This window comes from Xyrauchen texanus, chromosome 33 (assembly GCF_025860055.1).
Source record: "Xyrauchen texanus isolate HMW12.3.18 chromosome 33, RBS_HiC_50CHRs, whole genome shotgun sequence".
NCBI classification, from domain to species: domain Eukaryota; kingdom Metazoa; phylum Chordata; class Actinopteri; order Cypriniformes; family Catostomidae; genus Xyrauchen; species Xyrauchen texanus.
The window spans coordinates 24,468,432-24,482,225 of NC_068308.1; the positions used below are offsets into that span (position 1 = coordinate 24,468,432).

At 36.7% G+C, this 13,794-nt stretch overlaps 1 protein-coding gene across 7 annotated transcripts in view; it reads left to right on the forward strand.

The window, feature by feature from the left end:
- Positions 1–13,491, forward strand: part of arhgap12b (Rho GTPase activating protein 12b) — a 97,528-nt gene extending 84,037 nt beyond the window's left edge. For 4 of the 7 annotated variants that reach the window (XM_052103314.1, XM_052103313.1, XM_052103316.1 and 1 more), the window contains 10 exons: positions 1,064–1,189; positions 3,215–3,316; positions 4,876–4,974; positions 5,068–5,167; positions 5,270–5,389; positions 5,701–5,799; positions 5,933–6,010; positions 6,281–6,415; positions 7,794–7,899; positions 11,271–13,491. In XM_052103314.1, the coding sequence (XP_051959274.1) occupies positions 1,064–1,189; positions 3,215–3,316; positions 4,876–4,974; positions 5,068–5,167; positions 5,270–5,389; positions 5,701–5,799; positions 5,933–6,010; positions 6,281–6,415; positions 7,794–7,899; positions 11,271–11,445 (1,140 nt within the window). In that variant the 3' untranslated portion in view covers positions 11,446–13,491. The remainder of the gene's footprint in view (positions 1–1,063; positions 1,190–3,214; positions 3,317–4,875; positions 4,975–5,067; positions 5,168–5,269; positions 5,390–5,700; positions 5,800–5,932; positions 6,011–6,280; positions 6,416–7,793; positions 7,900–11,270) is intronic. The other 3 variants (XM_052103317.1, XM_052103319.1, XM_052103318.1) reach the window with 2 other exon arrangements.
- The last annotated feature ends 303 nt before the right edge of the window (positions 13,492–13,794 follow it).

Sequence of the window (13,794 nt, forward strand, 5' to 3'; positions counted from 1 at the left end):
TAGAGAACACCATACAAACTGCATCCATATTTAGTGTTAAGACCATGTTCCAACAACAACAGGCCTAGATGACTTTGTGGTTTACAGTATTTTACTGTATGTCATCCTGTAACTGTAGTAGTTTTGTCTTGTGAATTGTTGCATTTAGAATTTAAATAATTAAAGGTGCATTCAGTAATTTTTTCCTTGTTAAAATGTTTTACATACACTGATCAGCCACAACATTAAAACCACCTGCATAATATTGTGTAGGTCCCCCTCGTGCCGCCAAAACGGCGGTAACCTGCATCTCAGAATAGCCTTCTGAGATGATATTCTTCTCACCACAATTGTACAGAGCAGTTATCCGAGTTACCATAGACTTTGTCAGTTCAAACCATTCTGGCCATTCTCTGTTGATCTCTCTCATCAACAAGGTGTTTCCATCCACAGAACTGCCGCTCACTGGATGTTTTTTGTTTTGGCACCATTCTGAGTAAATTCTAGAGACTGTTTTGTGTGAACATCCCAGGAGATCAGAAGTTACAGAAATACTCAAACCAGCCCATCTGGCACCAACAATCATCCATTGTCTAATCAGCCAATCATGTAGCAGCAGTGCAGTGCATAAAATCATGCAGATATGGGTCAGGAGCTTCAGTTAATGTTCACATAAACCATTAGAATTGGGAAAAAATTTGATCTCATGGGGGCTAACATGTTGAGATCACTGGACCAACCAAATACTGCTCATTTTGTTTTTGTAAACAAACCCCCCCCCCCCCCGTTAATGGACCCTTTTGCTCACTGAATAAAAGAATCATGGCTGACTGTGCACGCTTTTGTGTAATGCTGCATCCAAGCCACATGGTGTCAGTATAAGTCCAAGACTGCCATATTGGCTAGGCGCAACATAAACACAAAATTACTGAGTGCACCTTTAATAATGTTAGCTCTCTTGCTATGTTTTTCCTATCTCCTTCATTTATATCTCCCATATGTGTTGTGAGTCTGTTGTCATGCATCATCACTCTTTTTTTATTCTATTCCATTTATTCTTTCCATCTCTTCTGTCTCTTCAAAGTCGTACTGCCACAATGGTTCCTTCCCTGAACTCCTCCTTTCGTTGCTAAGTACCTGGAAGCGTTCGATTAAGCCCCGCCCTGCAGTGTCTTATAAGACGCACTGTAGGCGTGTCCAAGCTCCCCCTGTATGTGTCAATTTCTCTGGACAGAATGTGCCCTCTAAGCTGATCTAGGAACAGTTTTGCATCGTTTAAAGATGAAAGCAATTCAAAATTTGATAGAACAGTTCAGCAAATGATTTTAAAAATATATATATTTTGAAAATTGTGTAAATTCATTCCAAATTTATGTCAGCGACTCAACTAGCAAAAGTCATTCAAACCGAAAGCTTTACAGCACATATGAGAGTTGTAATGTGGAACTGTTTTTTCAGATCAGCTGAAAAGTGTAGCTTGTCTGTAATTTAACTGCACGTCCTTTTGTTCTCCAACGGCACGTCTGCCTGTTTTCCCCACTCTTTGTGCCCTTGTTACAGTTGAAGTCAGAAGTTTACAAACACCTTAGACAAATACATTTAAACTCAGTTTTTCACAATTCCTGACATTTAATTGTAGAAAACATTCCCTGTCTTAGGTCAGTTAGGATCTCTACTTTATTTTAAGAATAAAATATCAGAATAATAGTAGAGAGAATTATTTATTTCAGCTTTTATTTCTTCCATCACATTCCCAGTGGGTCAGAAGTTTACATACACTTTGGTATTTGGTAGCATTGCCTTTAAATTGTTTAACTTGGGTCAAATGTTTTAGGTAGCCTTCCACAAGCTTCTCACAATAAGTTGCTGGAATTTTGGCCAATTCCTCAAGACAGAACTGGTGTAACTGAGTCAGATTTTTAAGCCTCCTTGCTCCCACATGCTTTTTCAGCTTTTTCATTCGGATTGAGGTCAGGGCTTTGTGATGACTACTCCGATACTTTAACTTTGTTGTCCTTCAGTCATTTTATCACAAATTTGGAGGTATGCTTGGGGTCATTGTACATTTGGAAGACCCATCTGTGGTCCTTTGCTGTTGTTTTGGGTTTGATTTGCACTTTTCGCACCAAACTACATTCATCTCTAGGAGACAGAATGCGTCTCCATCCTGAGCAGTATGATGGCTGTGTGGTTCCATGGTGTTTATACTTGCATACTATTGTTTGTACAGATGAACGTGGTACCTTCAGGCATTTGGAAATTGCTCCCAAGTATGAACCAGACTTGTGGAGATCCACAATTTTTGTCTTGGCTGTTTTTTTTTCTTTTGTCCCATGATGTCAAGCAAAGAGTCAGAGTTTGATGGTAGTCCTTAAAATACGTCCACAGGTACACCTCCAATTCAGTACACTTCCTATCAGAAGCTAATTGACTAAAGGCTTGACATAATTTTCTGGAATTTTCCAAGCTGCTTAAAGGCACAGTTATCTTATGTAAACTTCTGACCCACTGGAATTGTGATATAGTCAATTAAAGGTTAAACAATCTGTCTGTAAACAATTGTTGGAAAAATGTCTCGTGTCATGTACGAAGTAGATGTCCTAAACGACTTGCCAATACAATAGTTTGCTAATATTATATCTGTGGAGTTTGTGAGAGTTTTAATGACTTCAACCTAAGTGTATGTAAACTTCTGACTTCAACTGTATGTGCTTGAAGTTGGTTCCACTAGCAAGAGAAGGTGTTTTTTAAACTTTTACCAACTCTAGAAATGGTTATTTGAAATACTAAAAGAAAGTGGATGCACTGAGAACCCATTATTTACTGGCATGCATTTCTGCATATTTTTTATTTTTTTATTTGGATTATAATTATAGATATTAACAGATACTGGAGCTTAGCATTATGCAAGGTATATACAGAATACTATTTGCAAGTCTGGGCCATAAATTATGAAACATAATTTTTGTGCATTTACATTTTGAGTGTAACCTATTATTAATTTTATTTTCTTCTAATATTATCTGACATGTCCTAGTACCACCCATTACTAATTGACACCTAAAATGCAGTGTGCTTCATAACTCACTTTTGAAACAGGAATTCCAATATAGCTGATGTTTAACATGTTTAACATCACTGAAAAGTGAATCTTGAATAACTCCTAAAATATGATTTATTGAGAGTGACAGGATTCAGATTGTATACATATGTAAACTGTCTTATTCAATTATAGTTTGGAGGGAACCAGTCCAAACCAGAATTCACAGTGGATCTTCGAGGAGGTTCAATTGACTGGGCTTCCAAAGAGAAATCTAGCAAGAAGCATGTTATTGAGGTGAGAGTCAGATTAATTTCTCAGACCTTTTTGGAAACATTTTCCGTTTTAACATTTATGGTTCATTTGCGGTATTTAACCCTTAAATGCATGACAATTTCACCAAACACTCTTATATATTAAAGTTTTTACAAAACCTTCATGTACAGTATATCAAACACAAATGGATCTACAAAATGCCCAGATGGTGTCAAATTTTCCAAATATTTTCAAAACTATTAGAAAATAATAGAATTAAATATTTTTTTTATCTATCAAAAAGATAATGTAACAAATTAGAACAAATCTAAAACAGTTTTCATTACTTTCACACTGAACTTTTATGAGACGTAACTGGCTGTCAAACATATATTGAGCTACACATAAGATACACATATGCACTTCTTGAGTCTTAATAGATGGAAAACTTGGATAATTTCAGTAGTAAACCCAAATAGTAGTACAATAGTCATATCATACAGTTCACTTGCTATAGTTTACTTCCACATTTCTTCTTCATCAAATAGCAATGTCAGATGTAAATCTAGTCAATCACTGACACAACAGCATCACCTTGAGTAAGAAAAAGCATTTATAATATGTATAACATGCATATGAAATACTGATAAATCACCATTGTTGTTAATTCATTGTTGCACAGAAAATCAACATGATACAGTATTTATTTCCCATTGCTCATTTCTCTTGAAATAAAGAAATCATAAAAATATAATTTTATGATTTCGACTCCATTTTATATATATATATATGGGGTCTTAAATGACGCTATATACACTTTAGTGGCAATTTGTGTGTGTGTGCTACACTATCTATAAGAGAGAGATTGAGGAATAGTAAAGAGGTGTAGGCACAACTTCATGAAATGTGCTTTGTGGTCGTTGGTTCGATCCCCACAGCCACCACCATTGTGTCCTTGAGCAAGACACTTAACTCCAGGTTGCTCCGGGGGGATTGTCCCTGTAATAAGTGCACTGTAAGTCGCTTTGGATAAAAGCGTCTGCCAAATGCATAAATGTAAAATGTAAATGTAAAATGGATGAGGTCCTGGGTCACTAAAGACCTGAGGTATGCATTTAAGGGGTACATTTTTTGTTGCTGTAAATTAGCAGAAGATAATGTCCAGGGTTCCCATTGAAACCCTGGAAATATCAGGGCATGGAAAAGTAATGGAAATTTCTACAGTATTACTTTATACAATTTTTTTTTCTCTGCTCTAAAATATTTAATCAGCTATATATTGCTCTTGTAAAGAAAAAACATGCTCATAAGCCATAGTGACATCATGTTTTTAGGTGAATTGTTCTTTTGAGTATTAACCGTCTCAATGGTTCACAAATCTGTCTAAATGATCCGTTAACAAATCAAATGATTTTTAAAAATCTTTATTCAGTAATCACAAACACCTGCAGGGAATGGTCATAGAAAATTCATGAAAATGTATTTGGGGTACCCTGAATGTCAGTTTTCTATATTTATTTTTTGGTAACTGAATCTGTTCTGACTCCTGCCTCTGCCTAATATGATCTGATTAACTTGAGTCTGAACTTTGACCCCTCCAGTTGAAGACACGAGTGGGCACAGAGCTGCTGATCCAGTCAGAGATAGACAGTGTGATTAATGACTGGTACAAAGCCCTGGCTGAGACCATCAACACACATGTGGGTGAAATACACACTCTACTAGTGCAACCGTTTGTTTACAATAGACAAATAAATAACATGCACAATGTATTAATAATGTGCATACTGTAGGCATGGGAGTCTGATGAGGCAATTGAAGAGGACATGCCTGAATCTCCAGGAACTGAGAAGCAAGACAAAGAGAAAGAACATAGAGACTCAAAGAAAAGAGGTACAAAATACACACAGAAATAAACGCATCATAACTTTAAAATAAGGTTTGCGTAACCTGACTCAAACTTGGAGCTGCTCATGTAAGCGTGCGTTTGTGCAGCAGTGAAGAACACCTCCAGTTTGGAGTCCTCTGAACAGAAGAAGACAAGAGTCAAGCTAAAAAAGTTTCTCACACGGAGACCCACCTTACAGGCTGTCCGAGACAAGGGCTACATCAAAGGTAACGCCCACCATTATGTGCACATTCATCTAGAGCTGTTCAAGTAATTGTTCATTTAAAAATAAAAATTCTGTCTAAATGTACTTTTAACTAATATGACTTTCTTCTGTGGAACACAAAAGAGGGATTTTGCTGATTTCAATACAATAGCAGTTGATAATGACTCACTTTAAAGCTTAAAAAAGAACACAAAAGTGTCATAAAAGTTGTCCATGTGGCTCATATGTCATATTCCAGGTCTTCTGAAGGCATACAATAGTTTTTGGTGAAAAACAAGTTGAATTTGAAGTCATTTGACTTTTTGTTTTCAGATCAGGTGTTTGGCTGCAGTTTGACTGCCCTGTGTCAGAGAGAGGGAACCTCTGTACCCAACTTTGTCAAGATGTGCATTGAGCATGTGGAGAGTACAGGTACTAATCTGCATTTATTTTATAAATTCATTGATTAATACAAATACATAAAAATGTATTAGGTGTAACATTATGTTCAGGCTATTAAACCAAGACAATGGCTTCTTCTCCCATTTCTCTTTCTTCTGCTCAGGCTTGAATGTTGATGGCTTGTACAGAGTCAGTGGAAACCTGGCAGTCATCCAGAAACTGCGCTTTGCAGTCAATCACGGTAAGGACTCTTGTGTCTGTCTGCATGCATGTAGTTGTATAAAATGGTACAATCTCTCAAATAGGTGTCACTCACATGTCATTCTCTAGAAGATAAAGTTTAAAAATGTAGATGAGCTCCAACAATAGAAAAATATTTTTTTATGATCATGTTTTATTCAGTAGTACAATAGCTTAATCTCCTTGGGTAAGTTTCGTCTTGAATGGCAGACTGATTTGCTATGTCATCCTTTGATCTGAATTGGTGTAAATTATGTGTTTACATCTGCAGATGAAAAAGTGAATCTGGAAGACAATAAATGGGAAGACATCCATGTGACTACAGGTGCTCTGAAGATGTTTTTCCGGGAGCTTCCAGAGCCCCTCTTCACTTACGCATCATTTAGTGATTTCATTGAAGCCATCAGTGAGTTCCTTTATGTGCCTGTCTGGGCAAAGCTTTTAATCTTAAGAAAAAAATCTGATTGGTATGCAAGCAGACATAATTGGGTTTAATATGAACTACATAGGTGTTAGCAGCTATGTCTCAGAAATGGTTGGTTGTAGCAGGTGTGTGTGTGTGTGTGTGTGTGTGTGTGTGTGTGTGTGTGTGTGTGTGTGTGTGTGTGTGTGTGTGTGTGTGTGTGTGTCTTTTTGTGTTTTGCTGTTTGTAAATGCCATGTACACCTTGTTTCAGCGGTTAATAGCAAGGCTACAATATGTAGGGTTCCCACAGTCATGGAAAACCTGTAAATATCAGAGAGTTTTATCTTAAAAAGTCATGGACATTTTATAGTAAATATAAACATTTCTTTTTAAAGGGATAGGTAACCCAAAAATACAAATTCTCTCATCATTTACTCACCCTTTCTTCTGCTGAACACAAACAAAGATTGAATGGTGGCCAGAACTTTGAAGGGCCAAAAAAGCATATAAAGGCAGCATAAATGTAATCCAAATGACTCCAGATTTTAAATCTATATCTTCAGAAGCGTGGGTGAGAAACATAAATATTTAAGTCATTTCTGCTATAAATCTCCACTTTCACTTTCACATTCTTTTGTTTTTGGCTAAACACATTTTTTTTGCATATCGCCACCTACTGGGCAGGTATGGGAATTATTGTTTAAAAGGCTTAAATATTGGTCTGTTTCTTACCCACACCTACCATATCACTTCTGAAGAAAAGGATTTAACCACTGAACTCATTGAAGCTTTTTATAGCTTAAAAACACTTGCTTGTTGAGATTGACACTTGCATTGTATGGGCCTACAGAGTAGAGATATTCTTTTAAAAATCTTTGTGTTCAGCAGAATGTAAGTCATACACCTCTGGGATGGCATTAGTGTGAGTAAATAATGAGAGAATTTTCATTATTGGGTAAATTATCCATTTTACCTCTGCTAAACCTCTGCTAACTTCATTGGCTACAAATTGCTCTTCGTCAGTACGGTCTCTCACTCTCTCTGTTAAATGATTTACAAAAATCCTTATCCAGTAATCCAAACAACTGGAATGGAAACGTCATGGAAATATCTTAGAAATTAATAGTTCCAAAAAAGGTTCATAAAACTAGAATGTGCAGAAATGTAGAAATTTGTTCTGCTTGTGTTTTGTGAATGGGCCCAATGTTTTTTTTTTTTTTTTTTTTTTTTTACACACCCAGTATAGCGTTATGTAGCATCAGCCACAAGATGGAGCAGTGTGACATGGGAATAGTTCTTCATCTCATTTCCAGCACTGGCTCATCCACAGCATCTTTAGTACCCTAATCCTTCTGTTTTACATTTTGCTTCATTTTCAGAAAACTCTGATTACAAGCAGCGAGTCCAATCCATAAAAGACTTGATCAAACAGTTGCCAAACCCGAATCAGGAAACAATGAAAGTTTTATTCAAACACCTAAAAAGGTAAGGGCTCCTGACAATGTTTTTAATGGACGTGTGTGTGTGTGTGTATTATTCACCCGGCTGTTACATGAGAGAGTAGTTTACTTATTTATTTTAGCTAGGATGGATTTGCTGTTTTGAGTTAATTAGCCTTCCGTTCCAAACCATCAACATTCATTATTGATTCAGGGCAGTGCTGTATAGTGTGTGTGATTGTTTGAGGAGAGGAGGGTGTGGTTGGTGATCTGCACAAGCCTCAATCAAGTTATCTCACTGTATCCATTACTGGGACAGACCTGGAGACTGGCCAACTACATCATTATGAGAGAGGCAGACATGTGGAGCAGAGAGGCCCAGAAAGAGAGAGGAAGAGACTACGCCACATCCTCATAATGCATTGCCATTGGAACTAGGGTGTGATGCTTGAGCCACAAAGAGCGGGAGAAAGAGATTGTCTTGACAAATAGAGAGTGAGAGAGAGAGAGAGAGAGAGTGGAAGACAAAGTGATAGAGACAGTGGGAGAACATGAAGTGCTATTATTAAAAGGATAGTTCACTCAGAAATGAAAATTGTGTAATCATTTATTCACTTTTACTCATGCTGTTATACAGGAAAGTTGGAGTGTGATATAGGTCATCAGATTGTTAATCCAGAGGTTGCTGTCTGTAATCATATGCTAATTGCAGTATTATTATTATCTTTTACTAGGTGTCATCTAGTCTTCCAAAACCAGGTTTTGATCAGCATAAAGTCTGGTCCACTTTGCTGATTATTCTGGTAATGATCTGCCCACTTTAAGAAGAAAATACAGTCTGATTGTCATGTAAAACCTCCAAAAACAGTTTGTTTATTCTTATGTGACATTTATAGAACATTTATCTGAAATCAGTGTTATCACAATAATAAATGGCACTGCAATCTCTGTGAGCAGTTGTTTAGAAAACACTGAAGAAATTAGTGGGAAAATGTGTGTTCTGAATTGCAGTCCATCCAAAATTAGAAATGCCTCTTTTGTTGCAGATAGAATTCGGATAAAAAAGTTGAATGTACAGTTCTGCACATGCGTACAGTACCTAGTTAAATTTCTACTAGGCCCCTAAAATTAAATGTTAAATATCTTATAAAGATTTATAGGTGTGAGTCATTAACCTTCGTAAGTCTAGTCATTAGACTGAGATAACAGACATAAATAATAAGATGGTTATCGAGAGTGGGAAATGTAACTTAGCCTCATGAAATCTAATATACATGAGGAGGTTTTGCATGCCTGTTACTGCATGGTTAACTTGCATCAACTCATTAAAAGTCCTTTATTGTAAAAGCTTGTGTTGATAAACAGGTTTATAGTGCATTTTCAAAAGGTTTTCCGCTGAGTTCAGCTTGTGCTGCGTGGTTAAATTTATCTCATCTCTCTTCTCACTGCGCCACCACTGGGGCAGTGCTGCATCTCTGTAGCCGCAGTGAGAGGAGAGATGAGACCATAACCTGAAGACACAGTTACATTTTATAAGAATATTTCAGCTCTGTAGGTCCATACAATGCTAATGAATGGTGGCCAGAACTTTGAAAGCCCAAAAAGCACATAAAAGCAGCGTAAAAGTAATCCACATTTCTCCAGTGGTTAAATCAATGTCTTCAGAAGCAATAGGATAGGTGTGGGGGAAAAACATAAATATTTAAGTCCTTTTTTTTACAAAAAATTCTCCTTCTGTCCAGTAGGTGGTGATATGCTGGAAAAATTTGAATTGCCAAAACCAAAAGAAAATTTGAAAGTGGAGCTTCAAAGTTAAAAATGACTTAAATATTGGTTTGTTTCTCACAGACACATATCACTTCTGAAGACATTGATTTAACCATTGGAGTCAAACAGATTACATTTATGCTGCCTTTATGTGCTATTTGGACCTTCAAAGATCTGGCCACTATTCACTTGCACTGAATGCATGTACAGAGCCGAGATATTCTCCTAAAAATCTCTGTGTTCAGCAGAAGAAAGAAGGCTTATACACATCTTGGATGGCATGAGGGAGAGTAAATAATACGATTTTTGGGTGAACTATCCCTTTAATAGCTCTTATCTAGAAAGTTCAAGTGGGAAGTACCAGAACTGTATGCAGGAAAGGGGCTATGGTAGCAGCCTGGTACCTCGTAAGCAAAGCTTTGTTTCCTGGCAGTCTGATTAAAACCTGCATTCCCATTCTCACAAAAGTTGCATAAAGCCAGGCAATCAGATTGGAACGTAGCCATTTTTGTGTGCGATATGCTTTAGATGGTCAGTAAACGGACTGTGGACTTTACTGATCTGAACAACTGATTGTCTATGTCTAAAATAATTAAATAAATGAAAGAAAAACCTCTGCTTGAAGATAATGATTTTAGATAACACCTTTTACTGAAGTATTTTTTTAGAGCATTCAGATTGGTCTAAAGGCAATAACTGTCAAAAAAACAATTTGTGATTTGCCCGTGATTTGGTCTGTTCTGGTCTCAAACTTAATTTTGCACTCAGCATTGTAAAAGACAGTGGTCAAAGTGTCCCTTGCTCGCTCTGTAGTAATTGGCCATATAGGAGTGAGAATGATCTTAATGAAACAGAGTTTTCAAGTTTCGCAAAACAAGCTTTCTTATTTCTAAAATGGGAACACTATATTTAGTGTCTGTGCATGTGCGTAAGTTTAAGATAAATTCAAGTTATGTGTTTTAGGAGGCCATCATTTTCAATACATGTAGTTTTGGCTTCTTTGAGTTGGCAAGTTAAAATTAAGTGGGAAATAAATGAAGATGAACTCCATTTTCACTCTACATATAGAGTGAATCATTTCCCCTACATTGCCTTACTGTGTAATGCTGAATGTATCTCGAGACGGGTATTGAGTCACGATCGTAATTGCTATATCAAACATGCACAATGACATTTGCCTTTGCCTCCATTTGCATTTAAATGGCTCTCTGTTCACTGTAACTCAAGATGGAGGACGGAGGCACAATGTTCCAGAAAAATTACGGGCTGACATTTAGCCATTGTCGGGACAAGGGATCTGTATTTGTTTAATTTTAGCACAATACCCCAAACATTTTTTTTCTTAATGTAAAATAAGTGGCATTGGGAACACTGCATTTTAATGTGGAGTAGATTTGTTTGTTGCAGCTAAACGAATTTTGATTTACCTACCACATATTCACCTTGCATAATTTCTTTGTCAGACAAATGGAAACTCTGTATTCACAAAAGACGAAGCTGTGCCATTTATAATGGTCACATTTGAACAAATTTATAGGAAAGCAAAACAGTACCTTAGTGGTCAAATATTAAGTGCATATTCTTTCAATCTTTCTCTCTCTCTCTCTCTCTCTCTCTCTCTCTCTCTCGCTCTCTATCTCTGTTTTGCAGGGTGATAGATCATGGCGAGGTGAACAGGATGACTACCCAGAGTGTGGCTATCGTGTTCGGGCCAACCCTGCTGCGGCCGGAAATTGAGACGGGCAATATGGCGGTTTACATGGTCTATCAGAACCAGATTGTAGAACTCATCCTTCTAGAGTATGAGAACATTTTTGGCAGGTAGAACATCTCTGGAAGGTTACGCATCTCCAAGTGATGCCACCTGAAAATGTATTCTTTAAAACTTTAACATCTCATATGCATTGCACAAAATGAAAATCAAGACAGGCTTATCGTAACGTATAATGTGCCACTGCTGTGGACCAAGCTGAAAAGAGGATATAAACAGAAACACATGGATTAACTGTGACTGGAGATAAACAAATAAAATAAATACAAGAAGGTTCTTATGCACTTCATATTTTGAGGAGTTTTGAGGGTATACACATTACTTCCTTTCACTTTGACCCTTTGGATCATCATTCCTGAGGTGGAGGTATTTCAACTCTTGGCTTGGAATAAGCTGGATGGACTTTTGGACAATTATGGATGATCATTAGACCCCATGATGCACTCTTTTTGGAAGATGGGAATATTTCCTAAATTGGACACTGGAATGGACTGTATAGCCAGTATAGATCACTAGCATAAAAACTGTGGACTGAGTGGAAGCTTTAAAGTCTTTGCAGTGAATTATCTAAAGTGACCTAATTTTGCAGTGTCATTGATTTCAGACAAGTATGTGACTTGTATTCAGGCTATCGCAAGCTTGGAATTTACTACTTTTTTTGTTGTTTGTGTGTGTTTTGTTTTTCCTGTGGAATAAGCTGAAAGTCGACCGTATTAAGAAGGCAGTATTATTTGACAGTGACTACTGACCTATGGACAATGGGGTCATTTAAAATGGGCAATAGTTAATAATCAGTATTAGTGCAGGAATCGCCAGTTTCAAATGGGAAAGATTCAGAGAACCTTTCCTGTTGCCCGGAGTGTTTTCACCCAATTGTGCCATATTTTCCTTCCATCCACACCTCCCAAAAGGCCACGCCCTTTTGCTTCAGGACTTTACACTGTTGGATAAAATACATACTCATCTCACTCTGTCCATCATTTCATCCAATAGAAATCTCAGAGCTTGAAGAAACTCTGCCTTTTAAGGAAGTTACCATCCCTTTAATGAAATATCAGGACTTGTAATGTCGTGTTTGTGAGGCCTGTGGAGGTCAAACATGTGTTGTTTTCTTGGAGTAAATGGACTGTGTCGTGCTGAATTGTGTAACAGTATGAGAGAGCCAGCTTGTTTTCCAAATGTGTTATGTGTAGTTTAAAAGCAAGGCCTCTCTCACTCCCCTCATATCTCTTGAGGTTTACTGGAAAAAGAAAGGTGAGATGCTTAGTTTGGCATTTAGGCCTTACACGGTTTCAAATCAATACACAGTTTTCATCTCCTCTTTCCTGCTCGAGCACTGGATGGAAAGGAACTTGCAACAAATTGACAGGATGTTACTGGAAATAGTACTGCAGTTAATTGAAGGTACGCATGGAAAATGCCTTCTCTGTTTCTTTCTTTTTTTTTCATTATAAAATTCAGAAAGCAAATGTACAGATTACTTAAAAAAGAACTTGAACTTGTACAAAAAAAAGATACCAATAATTGAAGTGTGATGGTTTGAAGTTGTGGGTCAATAACAAGTAAAAAGATTGTTCTAATTTTGTTGTATGGATGAAGAAAATGAGTATTAGATAGTTAAATGGGAAGAGCTAGGGGAAATTGTCTTCACGCGTAATAAACTGCACATTTTTAATGTAATTTTCAGACTAACTGCTGTTTCTGAAACTGACGTCTAATCCTTATTAAAAAGAAGAAAATAACTAATGGATAATATTAAAGTGATAATGACTATTGAGATATTGGTCTATTGTTTATTTTTATTGTTCCTGTGCCAAAACGTTGCAAAGTGAGGTTGCCTTCAAAAATAATGCCATAAATTGTTTTCATTTATCAGTTAATGTCATACAAAGTCCAGTGAACATAAAAAAAGCTAAATCAATATTTGATGTGACCACCTTTGCCTTCAAAACAGCAGCAGTTCTCACAGGTACACCTGGACACAGTTTTTCTTGGTTGTTGTCAGATAGGATTTTCCAAGCTTCCTGGAGAATTCACCACATTTCTTCTATCTATTTACGTCCTGATTGATTCTGTCTATTCATGTAATCCCAGACTCAATGTTCAGTGCACCCCACCTTTGGTTTAATTTCTCATTAAGGAGATTAAAGATAAAAAGGTGATTAAAATATATATATATATATATATATATATATATATATATATTAAACTGCTAATAGTGCACAAATTACTTAATGTTTAAGGATTAAATTTAAATAAAACAATTTTTTTTTTTTTGGTGTTTTACATTGAAACCCCTTGAAAGTGAGGCAGAACCACAACTGGGAGCCGATCTGTTCAAACACATGCTAGGAAAAAGAGCAGTGCAACCTGTAAAAATAAATAGCAAGAATTTCCAAATGA